Below are 14,302 nucleotides of genomic sequence, written 5' to 3'. Positions count from 1 at the left end.
CAGGATCCGAGGTGCGTCTGCAACCTACACCACAGATCACGGCAATGCCAGATCCTTAACCCACTGAGCAGGGCCAGAGATCGAACCCACAACCTCACGGTTCCTAGTCAGATTCATTTCCTCTGCACCACAATGGAAACTCCAAGAAATATATATCATTCACTAATAATATTTTATAATAGAAACAACATTTTTTTTTTTTTGGCTGCACCCATGGCATGTGAAAGTTCCCAGGCCAGAGATCAAACCTGTGCCACAGCAATAACCAGAGCCACAGCAGTGATAATGCTGGATCCTTAAACTACTGCACAGCCTGGCTATGGAACCAGCACCTCCATAGACACAAGTGGATCTTTAACCCACTGCACCACAGCAAAGGCTTGTTACAGCCACCCTTTTTCTGGCTAGGTCTTAAAGAACTATCCTGGATATTTTCTTCTGACCATGGGCCAACTGTGGATTGTGGAAACAGGATCATGAAACTACTCATTTTCTTTACAAGAAATAAAAAGTACTTCTTCAGTGAAATAAAATTAAGATTAGATTTTAGGCCTCTAAAAAAAATCTCTGCACTGTTGGTGGGAATAAACTTGGTACAGCCATATAGAAAGAATATGGAAGTTCTTCAGAAAACTAAATATAAAAAACTACCATGTGATCCAGCAATCCCACTCCAGAGAAAACCACAATTCAAAAAGATACATGCGCCTCTATGTTCATAGCAACACTATTCACAATAGCCAGACATGGAAACAACCTAAATGTCCATTGACTGATGAATGGATGAAGAAGATGTGGTACACATATGCAATGGAATACTACTCAGCCATGAAAAGAATGTCACAGTGACATGGATACAACTAGAGATTATCATACTAAGTGAAGTAAGTCAGAAAGAGAAAGACAAATACCATTATGATATTACTTATATGTGGAATCTAAAATATGATACAAATGAACTTTTATGAAAGAGAAAGACTCACAGAGAACACTTGAGGTTGCCAAGGTGGGGCGAGTAGGGATGGAATGGGAGTTTTAGGTTAGCAGATGAAAACTATTATATATAGAATGGATAAGCAACAAGGTCCTACTGTACAACACAGGGAACTGTATTCAATATTCTGTGATGAACTATAATGGAAAAGAATATATAAGAAAGGGGAGTTCCTGTCGTGGCTCAGTGGTTAACAAACCCAACTAGTATCCATGAGGATGCAGGTTCAATCCCTGGGCTCGCTCAGTGGGTTAAGGATCTGGTGTTGCCGTGAACTGTGGTGTAGGTCACAGATGTGGTTCGGATCTGGCGGTGCTGTAGCTATGGTGTAGGCCGGCAGCTGTAGCTTCGATTCAACCCCTAGCCTGGGAACTTCCATATGCTGCAGATGTGGCCCTAAAAAGACAAAAGTATAAAAAAGAATATATATATATATATATATATATATATATCTGAATCACTGATGTACACTGGCAATTAACACATCATTGTAAATCAACTATATTTCAATTTTTAAAAAGATTTAACACCCCCCCCCAAGCCCTCCACAAAGTACCTTAACCTATTGAGACCATTTCCCTAAAGTGTAGTGTCTTTGTTGAGAAGATTCCAGTGTGTTACGAGGCACTGCTGAGGAGGCCAGCTGTAGTGGCCACCCAGTTCTCCATTGACTTCAAAGACACAACAACAGCAGCTGCAAGGGCATGGGGAGGGTATTCCTTCGAAGGGCTACCAGTGGAAACCTCCACCATTATTGAGACCACATGTCATAAGGCTGAGGAATAAGGAATTTGTTAGGTGATTGTTGGGCTGTCGATAGCAGTAAGGCTCTAAGCATCTAAACACCTCGTTGATAATTTACACTTGCCCTTTCAGCTTTCTTTAATCTCATCCTTTAGAATGAGGGTCTGAGACCTATTCATTCTTGGCTAATGATCAATACTCCACCCAAATGGTCTACCCTTTAACGGAAGACACTTCAAAATTCACAGCTGCTTATTAATACAGTTACAAAAAGAAACACATTCTGACCTTGAAGGAAAGCTCATCTTCATTCTCCCCATGGAAATCATACAAGGCTTTAGCCTTCCTTCCCTTCAGTGCTAAAGCAGCCATACTTTTTGTCTCGGCTGTGAAGACACCAAAAATTCAAATAGGTAGAAAGACAATGGACTAAAACATACATCAAACATTTTAAGATTCCCCTTGTCATTCTCAGGACATAACATTTTCAATGAATTGTGAATTTATTTAACTTGCAAAAAGATGAAGGATGTTCTCTTAGCAGGAAAAAAAAATGATGCAAAAGATATTTAGGAGACAAAATTAGCCATTATCAAGCGAAGGCATTTTTCTCTCTTTCCCCCCATAACTTCAACAAACTATATAAAGAGAGTGTGCATAACTTTATGAATCAACTTTCAAATTTGACGACCAACTTAAATTTGAGCATGGCTAGAGGGGAAAGGAAAATGTGTCATTTCAAAGATGTTGGGCTCCCCTTAGGGACTGGATGCCTTCCTTGCTGCCCACATACCTGGGCAGGGCCGCACGAAGACTGCGGGGAAGATGCCCTCCCTGCCCCGCAGGCTGCCCTTATACCAGTCGGAGTCCACACGCTCCAGGATCAGGATCCGGTCTCCCCTCTTGAAGGATAAGTCATCACTGGTCTCTGCTGTGAAACTGTGAAGAGCTTCGCACCACTCTCCAGAGAGACTGTTCTGTTACAAATCACAAATTTACTAAGAAAGGTGGCATCTTATTTGAAATTAATTTCTACAAAGCTTAAAAAAAGTGGAGGAAAAAAAGCTAAGGGATCATAAGAGCCAAAAGGCTGAAGACCTCTTTAAATCACTTAATACTTTATGTTGCTATGGAGTTTCAAAAATGAAAGTTTCCAATAACTTTTTTCTTAAAACATAATTTCTGAATGACAGATGTGATGAAATGTGTGATTTTTCTGCTTTTAAGGCATATATAATGCTTAAGTAGAATTTTTTTTTCTAATTATGATCTATGACATTAGTTATGTTTAAAAAAGCAGATACAGCTTGCAATGTTTAAATGCAGTATTTATAACACAATGAAACACTCTGGTAAAGTAATTTTCAGTGAAGCTCTTCTGAATCTAAATTAGGAAGGATCAGAATGGACCGTCTGCTAATTCCCAGGTCTCTACCTGAATCAGAGGCTATCAGATTCCATGGCACAGGACTTCATAAATTCACACTTTTAGTTTTACGAAGCAGAGAGAGTTAGCTCTGTGGCTGGCAAAATAACCACTGAGATATGGTGGCTAGCCTGATGGATTGCTCCCACAAGAATGCTTTTGCTGCAAACACATCTGAAGAAGGTTTTGCCCGGTGAAGAGGAGTCTCTGCCAAATCAGAATGGGAGTCCTACATTCAAGATGCTCCAGCAGGGAGGCGCGGATGACACTAAGAGCAAAGGCCTGGAGCCAAACAGGCCTGGGCCCAGACTCAGCTCTGCCGCTTCCTAGCTGACATGGGGCAAGAACCTTCTCTACGCTGACCCTCGGATTCAGGGTCGCTGTGGGGATATCAAATGAGGTAATGTATGTAGAATGCTTAGCACAGTGCCTGGCACATCTTAAGTTCTCAACAACTGAGGACATAAAAAACAAAATGAAAAAAAACAGGCAAACAAAAAACCCTAACCATACCCCCTTGCTCCTGCACTCAACTAACCCACCGAGTAACCGACCTTAAAGAATGGTCCTTGTCACTCTCAAGAAATACAGTTGCAAACGTAAATATTTCCTTTTGGAGAACTGTGGTCACTTTCTTTCCTGTTTGACTTTTTTTTTTTTTTGCTTTTTAGGGCCGCACTTGTGGCATATGGAGGTTCCCAGGCTAGAGGTCTAATCGGAGCTGTAGCCACCAGCCTGCACCACAGCCACAGAAAAGCCAGATCCGAGCCATGTCTTTGACCTACACCACAGCTCACGGCAACACCAGATCCTTAGCCCGCTGAGCAGGCCAGGGATTGAACCTGAAACCTCGTGGTTCCTAGTCGGATTTGTTTCTGCTGCACCATGACAGGAACTCCCTGTTTGACTTTATCAGTGGGCAGAGATGAAAGAATTGAGAGATGCACAGCCCAATTACCAGTGACATTTTTTTTTTTTTTTGTCTTATTAGGGCCAAACCCACAGCATATGGAGGTTTCCAGGCTAGGGGTCCAATTGGAGCTATAGCTGCCGGTCTACACCACAGCCGAAGCAACACTGGATCCTTAACCCACTGAACGAGGCCAGGGATCGAACCTGTGTCCTCATGGATGCTAGTCAAATTTGTTTCCACTGAGCCACAATGGGAACTCCTACCAGTGACATTCTGACAATGACGGCAACAGGCTCTCTCTTTCTAAGTATGTCACAAAAAACAATTCATTCCTATTGAGCTAAACACTTCTAAAGTCATGTTAGACAGTGTAAAACTTTAATCCATTTTCTCTCTCTCATTATAAAATAATACAAATGTTCTTAAACATTTGGCAAGTTCAGAAACATATGACGAATGGCAAAAACACCCACCCATCTATAATCTTACCACGTGAGAGCAACTGAATGTTAACAACTTAGCTATATTTCCTTCTAGTTTTTTATGCCTGTATATTCAATTTCCCTAAATGTTTTCCTCTCATGACTTTTACTTTATAAATCTAGTTTTTTATGGCCTCAGGACATTCTCCCAATAATGGTCACATTTAGGTTATTTCCAATTTATTCCTATTATAATAACACCACCATAACCATCTTTGTGAGTAAAATTTTGTTTCATTTTTCATCTTTTTCCTAGGTTGAGAAATAAAAATAATAATAATCTGCACTTTCTTTTCACTGTCACATACTTACGATTCCTTGTTTACTGTTGAGTTTTACTGAATCTCTGTTAACTAGATAATGTTAAAGGTTATTTTATGTCTCTTAAAGGCATTTCTCTGATTGCTATAGGTTAAATGCTTTAAAAATATCAGTTATAGTTCTCTTTGATGTTCAAACCCACTTATAGTATCTCTTTTATGAATATTCCAATTATCTCTCTCTTTTTTTAAATCAAGGTTTGCATGTCTTTCTAATTCATATGTATGAGCTCTATATGCAATAAAGATTTAATCACCTAACTATTTCAAACATTAGCTACATGGACTAAAGAATGATTTATAACATTTTCTTTTGATAATTATGATTTCAATAGTGCTCCCAGAGATGAAACTTGGCTTTCACTATAGTTATCTATTCAAGCAGCTTACCTGAGAATTTGCACCAGAATCTTCTTTTTTGATCTTCGGTGGTAGCTTTGTGCCTGTGTTTAAAAAAAAAAAGTCAAAAATTGAGATGTACAGACTATATAGTACTGGAGAAAAAAACCGCAGGGGGATAGTGAAGAGTCTGTGATTCCAGGCCAGTCGCTCCTACTGGCTACATAACTTCGTGGGACACTGGCCTCTCTGAGTTTGTTTCCTTTACTGTAAAGCGAAGGAGGATACACATGAGTTATACTCTATAGGACACTGCTGTTTAAAAACCGATGACTCTTTGCCTGTCATTTCTGATACAAACCGAAAATACCAAAACCAGCTCTTTGAGAGATTGCCACGATAATGACTATCTCAATAATGACAATTACTATTTATCATTTTTTCCTTCTACCTTAAAAATGTGGCAGTATGGATTATTATGCACCTTAAGTATTAACCTATTATTTGCTTTATTTGAACTATGAAAAGACATAATGAAAAATCATACTCTCTATACTCACTTAAAACATTTGTACCGGAGGTGGGACGGTCCTCAATGACCTCCACAAAGTTAAGGGGGAAGATCCCAGATCTGTCTCCAAGTTCTCCTCTTGCCCACTCTTCATTCACATACTCTTTAAGAATAATAATTTCTCCCTCTGAGAAACTTAATTCATCCTTCTGATCTCCAATATATTCAAATCGAGCAACACATCTTGGGCCTCTAAAGAAAGAAGGTCATATTTATGGGTTAAACTAGAGAGTATTAACTTTCAAAATGCCTTAAAACCTTTCCTCAGCCTTTCAGTAAATATACGTCCTGTGTTTTTTATGGAACATGGTATACTATATTATACTATAATTTAAAATATTCCATGAAAAAGAACAAGCTAAATTTCGAAGTGATAGTCCCTACTTTTTAGATATGAACCTATTCCCTCAGAAAGGCTCAAGTCAAGTTCCCAAGTGCAGACTTCCACATAAGCAGCTAGGTGGTTGGTTTACGCTGCCACGTTTGTTGATCACTTCATGACAGAACTTCCCCAGTCTCCACGGCTCTGCGTCCTTGAGCCACAGTAATCCAAGGCTGATAGAACCCTCTCAGTTGCACATGCACTGCATTTGGAGTGCTAATCCTTGATAATCTCAGGGTAAGATGTCAAACTTCCACAGCAGAATGCAATGGGCACCAGCTAGGCAGGGTAGATGCTCAACATATATTGAATCAAGTAAGTTGTGTGTAAGATGAATGGCTTTTAAAACTAGAAGGTTCCAAGAAAACATATTATCTTACAACATTTCATCTTATACCCAACACTGTTATTTCAGAAATGATTTTTGTACCTCCTTTAAAAGGGCTTCATTTCTGAGAGTTAGAACAATCCTTAAATGATCTGCAATTCTGACTGAAAATAAGATAAAAACAGAGATGAAATCGTGTCCCTAAAAGACATGACTGGATACCAGATCTTTGATTTGAGGCTTTGGAAAGGAACTTGCAACAGCAATAGACGAAGGAGATGCAGCTGCCTGAAGAGAGAAGGCTGGTACTGCCTCCGATCAAAGTCTGATTCAAGTTAGGTCAATGGATCAATGACTATGAAAGCCCACTTTAAATTCAACCCGCTGACACAGTAAACATTGCTTAAAAATAGGAGGAAAGCAGAACCTGAAAGAGAATTCAACTATCGTGGCATCCGAAGTTTTCTTATTTGTGATAACCTTTGCGTTTATTTTCTAAAGTCCTCAGGGAGCATATCTTCTTAGGTCTGACCTATTCAAAGACAGGTTTACAGTCTTCAGCAGTTACTGAATTCTATTAATTTGCTCATTTAACTGGAATATAAAGTTGCATTGTGGCAATGTTTTAAATCACAAAGGAGTTACAATGATGCATAAAAGGGGACATAAATTCACGGAAAGGTCTTCAAACATAAAGGAAGACTAGTCCTTCGACTTAACTCTTCCTTTACTTTCTTCTAGTTCTGCTCAAAACCGAAACAACACAAAATGCCTAGTAATTCTTATAGGGTTCATATTTCTATTAGGTTTAAATACTTTCTACAACAAAAACATTTGAACCTTCTAGAAGTCTGTTGGTGGGCAAATACCAGAAGGCAAACACAAAATGCACTAGATTACAAAACCTCTCTGCTGGAGCTGAGGCCAGGCTGTGGGAAGCAGCGGGACAACTGTCTAGACGCCCTGTTGTGATACGGAGAGTTGCTTCAAGCAGCGTGTTGCACTTGCATCAGGATGTTTAAACAAGTGGTTTTCCTCATAATTAAAAAGACACACTGAGAACATGAACACTCATACAGCTGAAGTGTTTAAGACTGCTAATTCTTTATGATATAAATGCTCACATCCTTTGTATTTTGCACACAAGAACATAAGTAAAACTTACTTAATGCAATGAGATGAGCTGGATTCCCCTTTCCCACTTCCTCCTGGAACATCAATCTAGGAAAGACAAAAATCAATGTAACAATTATATTATTTCAGATTTTAATAAGATAAATTAAGGCTATGTAATTAGGAGATTCATGATGGAAGCTAACAAGTTGAGATAAGTGTAAACAGACAAAATATATCATGGAAGCTAAAAAGGTACAAAATCCAGAATTTAGGTTTGAAAAAAATGCATAAATATGAGGTAGCCTTCCTTGACTGGCCAATCAACCCTTCTCTTATTTGCTGGAATAAACACATTAATGTTTTCTACCCCTGACTGAGTGTTCTCTATCCCATACCCTCTATGTTGAAAATCCGGTGAGGATGACCTAGGATTGCGACGAGGTATCAGGTGCCATGTAGATATCTATTCAAAGTGTTGGTAGAATTCCGCAACACTTTCATGACCACAAAACAAAATCTTTTAACCAAACTTGAGAATTCTCCCCATTTTCATAACACTGGAACATTTCCCCCCTTCAGTGTGAGTAGGGAAGAAGAAAGGAATTAGCACTCAGGGAGCATCTACTAAGAGTCAAGCACTTTATAGAGTATGTCATTTACAAGGCTCAGTAGGGCTGGGTTGTGATAAAATATTTGACCATACTGCACTAAGTCTAAAAACTACTTAAGGCTTTGAGGTTTACACGAAATAAATCAGCGCCCTTCTTGATGAATTCCAAACGTTCCAAGTTTTAAAACAATTTTTTAAGCTCATAGGCTTAGAAATAACATTTACACCAATAATGCGGCAAATTCAATGTGATTGATTTCAGGGTGGTTACTGTGATTTTTTAAAGCACTGCTATACCGGGCAGGAGGGAGGAAGAGTGCTAAAACTAACATTCTTTTTTTTTTTTTTTTTTTTTTTTTGTGTGTTTTTTTAAGGGACACACCCGCTGCATATGGAGGTTTCCAGGTTAGGGGTCCAATCAGAGCTGTAGCCACCGGCCTGTGCCAGAGCCTCAGCAATGCAGGATCCAAGCCGTGTCTGCAACCTATACCACAGCTCACGGCAATGCCAGATCCCTAACCCACTGAGCAAGGCCAGGGATAGACTCACATCCTTGTGGATGCTAGTCGGGTTTGTTAACCGCTGAGCCAGGATGGGAACTCCAAAATAACATTATTCTTAATATTAATTCAGAGAATGGGGTTGGAGTTCTCCAGAGAATCAGGGCATATATATAAAACAGACAATTTTTAAGGCCTGTGTTTTGTAATTCAAGAGACTCAAACTCATTTATATTTGAAAAATTTAGGTTTTCTGTTATATTTGTTTTCTAAGTTGCTGATGTAATGGAAAATCATTTGCTCCCCCCACCCTGTCTTAAGTGGTTAATGCTCAACTATTTAAGCTATAGCTCTATTGATATTTTCCAGTATCAATGAGTTATGCCAGGGATAGAATCATTCTCTCCCTATTGGTTAAACATGTTTGAGAGGCAGTCTGATTTCACCCCCATGTTTCTTAGCACCCCCCAAGCTGAGCACTCTGGGCTCCTTTCACAAGGTAGGCTATGATGTATATAAAACCCTGACACTTTAATATAATTTTTCCAAGTCAGATTTGAAATTAAGTGAAAAACCATTAATGGACCTCCCTCCCCCACTGAAAGTACATCAATATTCTCCCCAATTTTTTAAAAAGTGGAATAATGGATAAAGGAAACAAAAAAGGAAGTGCATTCCAAAGAAAATAAGGGTTTTCCATAACCCTTATTTTCTCAGATAATATTCCTTCAGACTTTCTAGTATCGTTTAATTCTAATTGGTGACTGAATGTTTCAAAGAATTAACATACACCATCCAGTCCTTATGAACCCTCTAAGAAGAGTTAATTCACCAGTTTTCACCTTAGGATTTCAGATGGCATTTATGCATTAAGTTCTAATACTCCATAATATAAAGTAATTAACCATTATCTAGCTGATCAAGCCTTTATTTTTTAGTTTTCCAAGTGCCAAATGAATTCATGGAAGAGAGAGAACCAGAGCCCAAGTCTTTTGGTTAGTTTTTTTCCAAAGTGTAAATTACATAGAATCCGCTGAATATATGACCATTTTAAACAAGCACAACCTACTTACAATCACTTTCACGTAGTTGGCAGGAAATACACCTGTCTGGTTTCTACATTTCCCTCTGTACCAATCTGTACCTATTTTTTCCAGAAGATAAACAATTTCTCCAGAAGTGAGGTTCAAATCATCAACTTGCTCTGTAACATAAAATTATAATTATGCATGATGAATTACCCTGGTTGCAGATCTGATTAAAGCAGAGCACAAAGTAGCATTTAGTTCTGTCCACCAAGGCAGTATGTTCTACTGATTCTGAGAACAAATTACACTAATCAAATTGACTTTAAAAATACATTCTTTTTTTTCCCTGGATATTGTTGTTACGAGCTTCTGCTTTTAAGATCAAGTTAGATATATTTACAATGGATTGATGATAAGAGATGGTTAAAACACATACACACAAAACACTGTACTGTGTGGCTATAAACCTCAGCTGAACACATATTCTAACCATGAGTTTTAGAGACATAGTATAATATTCACATTATTCTAAGCCATGCTTAAAAATCATTTCAATCTCAAAATTTTAACTAAGGGAGTCCTATATATAGCTTTTTAGAAAATAAAATTACACTGAAATAAAAATCAGCCTACCAAGTAGATTTTTAAAAAAGGCTATAAATAAATCAAGAATTTATTTTACTTGTAGCCTTGGACATAAAAGGTATTTAAAAATTGATTACAAAGATTTATATTTGCATTTCAAAAGAAATAGTTGAGGTATGTGTGTGATGTTTTTACAATTCTTAGGAGAAAATAACTTCATTTATTAAATTAGAATTAATTTCATTATAACTGTTATTTGGTACCCCTGTTTTGCAAGAGGTAAAATGCAGACAATTTGCTATTTGTTCACTTGTAAGGGAAATGCTCTCTCCTCTTCTCTCTGTCACAGGGAGTTTCAAGGGCAGGGCAAGCAGCTAAGCTTTCTGGAACAGCTGGGTATAGTCTAGCCTTCCTGAAGGTGGGGGTAGATAAGGTGACCTCTTCAGTGCTGAGCTCTGTTGGCACAGAAAATGAAGGAGGGTGTCCTGGAGAGGTTAACCCAGGGAGGATGCCTGATCCCAGAGTCTAAGTTCCTACCACATTATTATTTATGTCCTTACCTGCAGGAAAATCATGAAGAACCACAGCATGAGGGGCACAACTGTCCACAGGCTTCTGGGCCTGACTTGGATCCTGGGGGGAAACAGGGCCGTGAAGGAGTGTGAGGGATGGATCCTGGACTAATTATTCACTTTGAGACCATTTTTCCCCTGATTAGGTTCCTCTTGATGCAATTACATGATGGGTACAAGATGCAAACCACACAGCTGAGCCACACAAGGGACTCATTAGCAAGTTGAGAAGGCATGTGTCCTTGCCAGAGGAGAAATGTCTCAACTGTAATATCCCCCAACATTTTTTAAACTAAGAGGGTAAAACAAAAGGAAATTACTTAACTTTTTTGTTTTGTTTAAACCAGTACCTATTTCACCCTTTAGTAGTGGGTTTTGACCTCTTAATCTTCCAAGGGTTGCTTTTACCAGAAACTGTGATCAGGACTAACCCCTAAGAACAGAGCCTTCAAAGCTGTATCTTCATTAAGATGAGAAAAGAAGGAAGTTCTGCAATTTATGCCCTTGCCTTTTATCGTGAAAAGAGCTAATGACTTCCACAAAAGTATAATTCACAGAAAGTAATATCCATTTCATTTATTACCACTTAACTGAGTGCTTTCTCTAATGTGAAATTCAACGCTACCTCCCATGCCTGGCCTGGATTTTCTATTTAATCTGAATGGTTTATTCAACAGTAATTCTAAGTAAATTAGCAAAGAGAATTCAAAATTCTCTACCCATCTAGCCAACTGCTTAGACTGGCCGGAGGAGAAAGTAAATTTGAAGAGTGACTGTTTCTTATTGACAAGCAGTTGTTATTCTTAGTTTCTTTGTATAGACAGGCATCTCCTCCTCATCGGCATCACCATCAAATCTGACTGAAGGATATTATTTGGAATTACAACTTAAAATTCTTCAACACTGGCAGAGTTGCAGACTAAATGAAGGCAAATTTTGGTGCCCTTTCTTGTCCCTTCCCTCTTCCAATGTCCCCTCAAGGATCGTGCCTCCCCCTGCTGAGATGCTCAGCTGGACAGACCCCACTGGATCCAGGTCCTCTCTCCCCACTTCTTCCCTGCAGCACCTTTGTGCAGTTCTTCTAAATCAAACAAAACACACCTATGGGGGCATGCTGCCTTCTTGCAAGTTGGGTGAATGGTAATACAGGAACAGCTAATAGCAGCTCAGTGCATTACCTTACTAAAGCAACACCCACACTTTCTTAGAGGCCACTCAGTGCTTTTCCAGAAATAAATGGGCATGATGGGAATTCCAGGGACAGTGGAAAGGAACTGGAGACATTTTAAGTCTGGGGGGGGGCTTTAAAAGTTTTTACACAATTTATTATACATGTGTATAGGTGGCTTCCTTTTCTTTTCTTTTCTTTTTTTTTCTGATTTGCATCTGTGAAAGAAGGAATGACTGCTCCCTAAATGGTGTTAGGCTTTCCATCTGGAAAAAAAGTCAGAGGCCTAGCCCACACCAAACACAAATGTGAACCTCCAAATGGGCTGAGATCTAAACATAAGCCTGAGAGGGTAGAAGAGGTGGGCGGGTAACCTGTGCCTCCCGGTTAGTTTCCCTTCTCTGCCCTCAGTGCATGGATATCCGTGATTCATCGCCTTGGCCTGGAGGATGAAGGGTGAGAGGTACAGGTAAACAGGGCTGGCCACGGGGCTCGGACCACTCAGCCCACAGCATTAGCATGGATATCTAGGGGGAAACTCTAATACATTTCAAAGCTCTTTCTAAGATAACTAAATGGCTAATACAAATGAATAATCAGAGTAGCTACTACTCACTGTTTATACACTATTCACAGTGTTAAACACCTCATATGCATTAATTCGCTCCTTTAGCTTTTTAAGCATCTTTGAGATATAATTCCCATCCCATAAAATTCACCCATTTAAAGGACACACAGTTTTAGCAGGTTCACAGGATTGTGCAACCATCACTACAATCTATTTTACAACATTTGCATCACTCTCTCAAGAAGGCTTCCACCCACGGGCAGTCACCCCACTCACGCCAGCCCTAGGCGACCACTACTCTACCTCCCAGATTCACCTATCCTGGACTTATGTATAAATGGAATCATAACAAGGGAAACCGAAACTCGAGTCTGCGTGGGAAACCATGCAAGGTGACAATTTCCCACCTCCGTGCTCTCTGAAAGCTCAACCTCAACTTGTAACGTGCAGTGTCTTCTGCTGACTGAGGTAGGGGAAAGGAGAACATATTTTTAGGAATATCTGCCTCAAAATTAGACTTTCAAATAGGTAAGTTTTATTTTTCTGAAAAATGTAATGTTAGGAGTTCCCTTCGTGGCTTAGCGGTTAACGAACCCGATTAAGATCCATGAGGATATGGGTTGGATCCCCGGCCTCGCTCAGTGGGTTAAGGATCAGGCGTTGCCATGAGCTGAGGTGTAGGTCACAGGTATGGCTCGAATCCCGAATTGCTGTGGCTGTGGCTCTGGCGTAGGCTGGCAGCCGAAGCTCCGATTAGACCCCCTCGCCTAGGAACCTCCATATGCTGCAAGTGCAGCCCTAAAAAGCAAAAAAAAAAAGTAATGTTAGTCATGACCCAGAGTCTAGGAGAGGCTCCACTTCCTGTTCCCATCGGAGGCCACCTCTCTGCAAGTCTATGGCACAGGCGAGAGTAAGGTGACGTTTCAAATGCACCAAACTGTGGGCTTTCACAAAAGCACAATTTGTAATTTTTTCAGCTTCTATTTTTTATCAAGGAAAGCTTTTTGACAGTACAACTCCCACAGTCACCCATCAGCATGTTCTGAGAGGGAGGACGCTGTGACAGATGGATAGCACTGCATCAAAACACAGAGAAAATGAGTAACAGGAGAGCTCTTCCAGAATTCTCAGTATCTCAGCTGCAACTAGCTTCTCACCTATCTTTTCTGCTGCCCCAAAATACAGATTTTTACCTTCCTAGCAAACCTCAAATGATAAACTGCCTCCTAAGAAAGAAATAGATGAGATTATAAAAACTAGGATGAATGTCCAACCAAATACTTTACTTGGTTTAAATGACTGATGGGTCTCACTTTTCATGTTTGTAATATTACCTAAACAGATAGTGAAAATTTAACTGGATAATTTAAGAAGCTCTTTTAAAAATATACCTCTATACGGGAGTTTCCAATGTGCACAGTGGAAACGAATCCAGCTAGTATCCATGAAAATACGGGTTCGATCCACGGCCTCGCTCAATGGGTTAAGGATGTGGCTTTGCTATGAGCTGTGATGTAGGTCGCAGACACAGTGTAGGTGTAGGTCGGATCTGACATGGCTGTGGCTGTGGCATAGGCCAGGAGCTGCAGTGCCAATTCGACCCAGAGCCTGGGAACCTCCATATGCCGTGGGTGTGGCCCTTAAAAAAGCAAAATA

General features: G+C 39.7%; 1 protein-coding gene across 15 annotated transcripts in view; it reads right to left on the bottom strand.

Annotated features, from left to right (window-relative positions):
* Positions 1-14,302, bottom strand: part of SH3D19 (SH3 domain containing 19) — a 187,020-nt gene that overhangs the window by 4,696 nt on the left and 168,022 nt on the right. For all 15 annotated transcript variants that reach the window (XM_021100631.1, XM_005666819.3, XM_021100625.1 and 12 more), the window contains 7 exons: positions 10,899-10,971; positions 9,799-9,929; positions 7,665-7,720; positions 5,779-5,981; positions 5,270-5,322; positions 2,532-2,715; positions 2,027-2,124 (listed from right to left, as the gene is read on the bottom strand). In XM_021100631.1, the coding sequence (XP_020956290.1) occupies positions 2,027-2,124; positions 2,532-2,715; positions 5,270-5,322; positions 5,779-5,981; positions 7,665-7,720; positions 9,799-9,929; positions 10,899-10,971 (798 nt within the window). The remainder of the gene's footprint in view (positions 1-2,026; positions 2,125-2,531; positions 2,716-5,269; positions 5,323-5,778; positions 5,982-7,664; positions 7,721-9,798; positions 9,930-10,898; positions 10,972-14,302) is intronic.

The sequence above is a fragment of the Sus scrofa genome, chromosome 8, assembly GCF_000003025.6.
Source record: "Sus scrofa isolate TJ Tabasco breed Duroc chromosome 8, Sscrofa11.1, whole genome shotgun sequence".
NCBI lineage: Eukaryota > Metazoa > Chordata > Mammalia > Artiodactyla > Suidae > Sus > Sus scrofa.
This window is presented reverse-complemented; position numbering and strand designations above follow the sequence as displayed.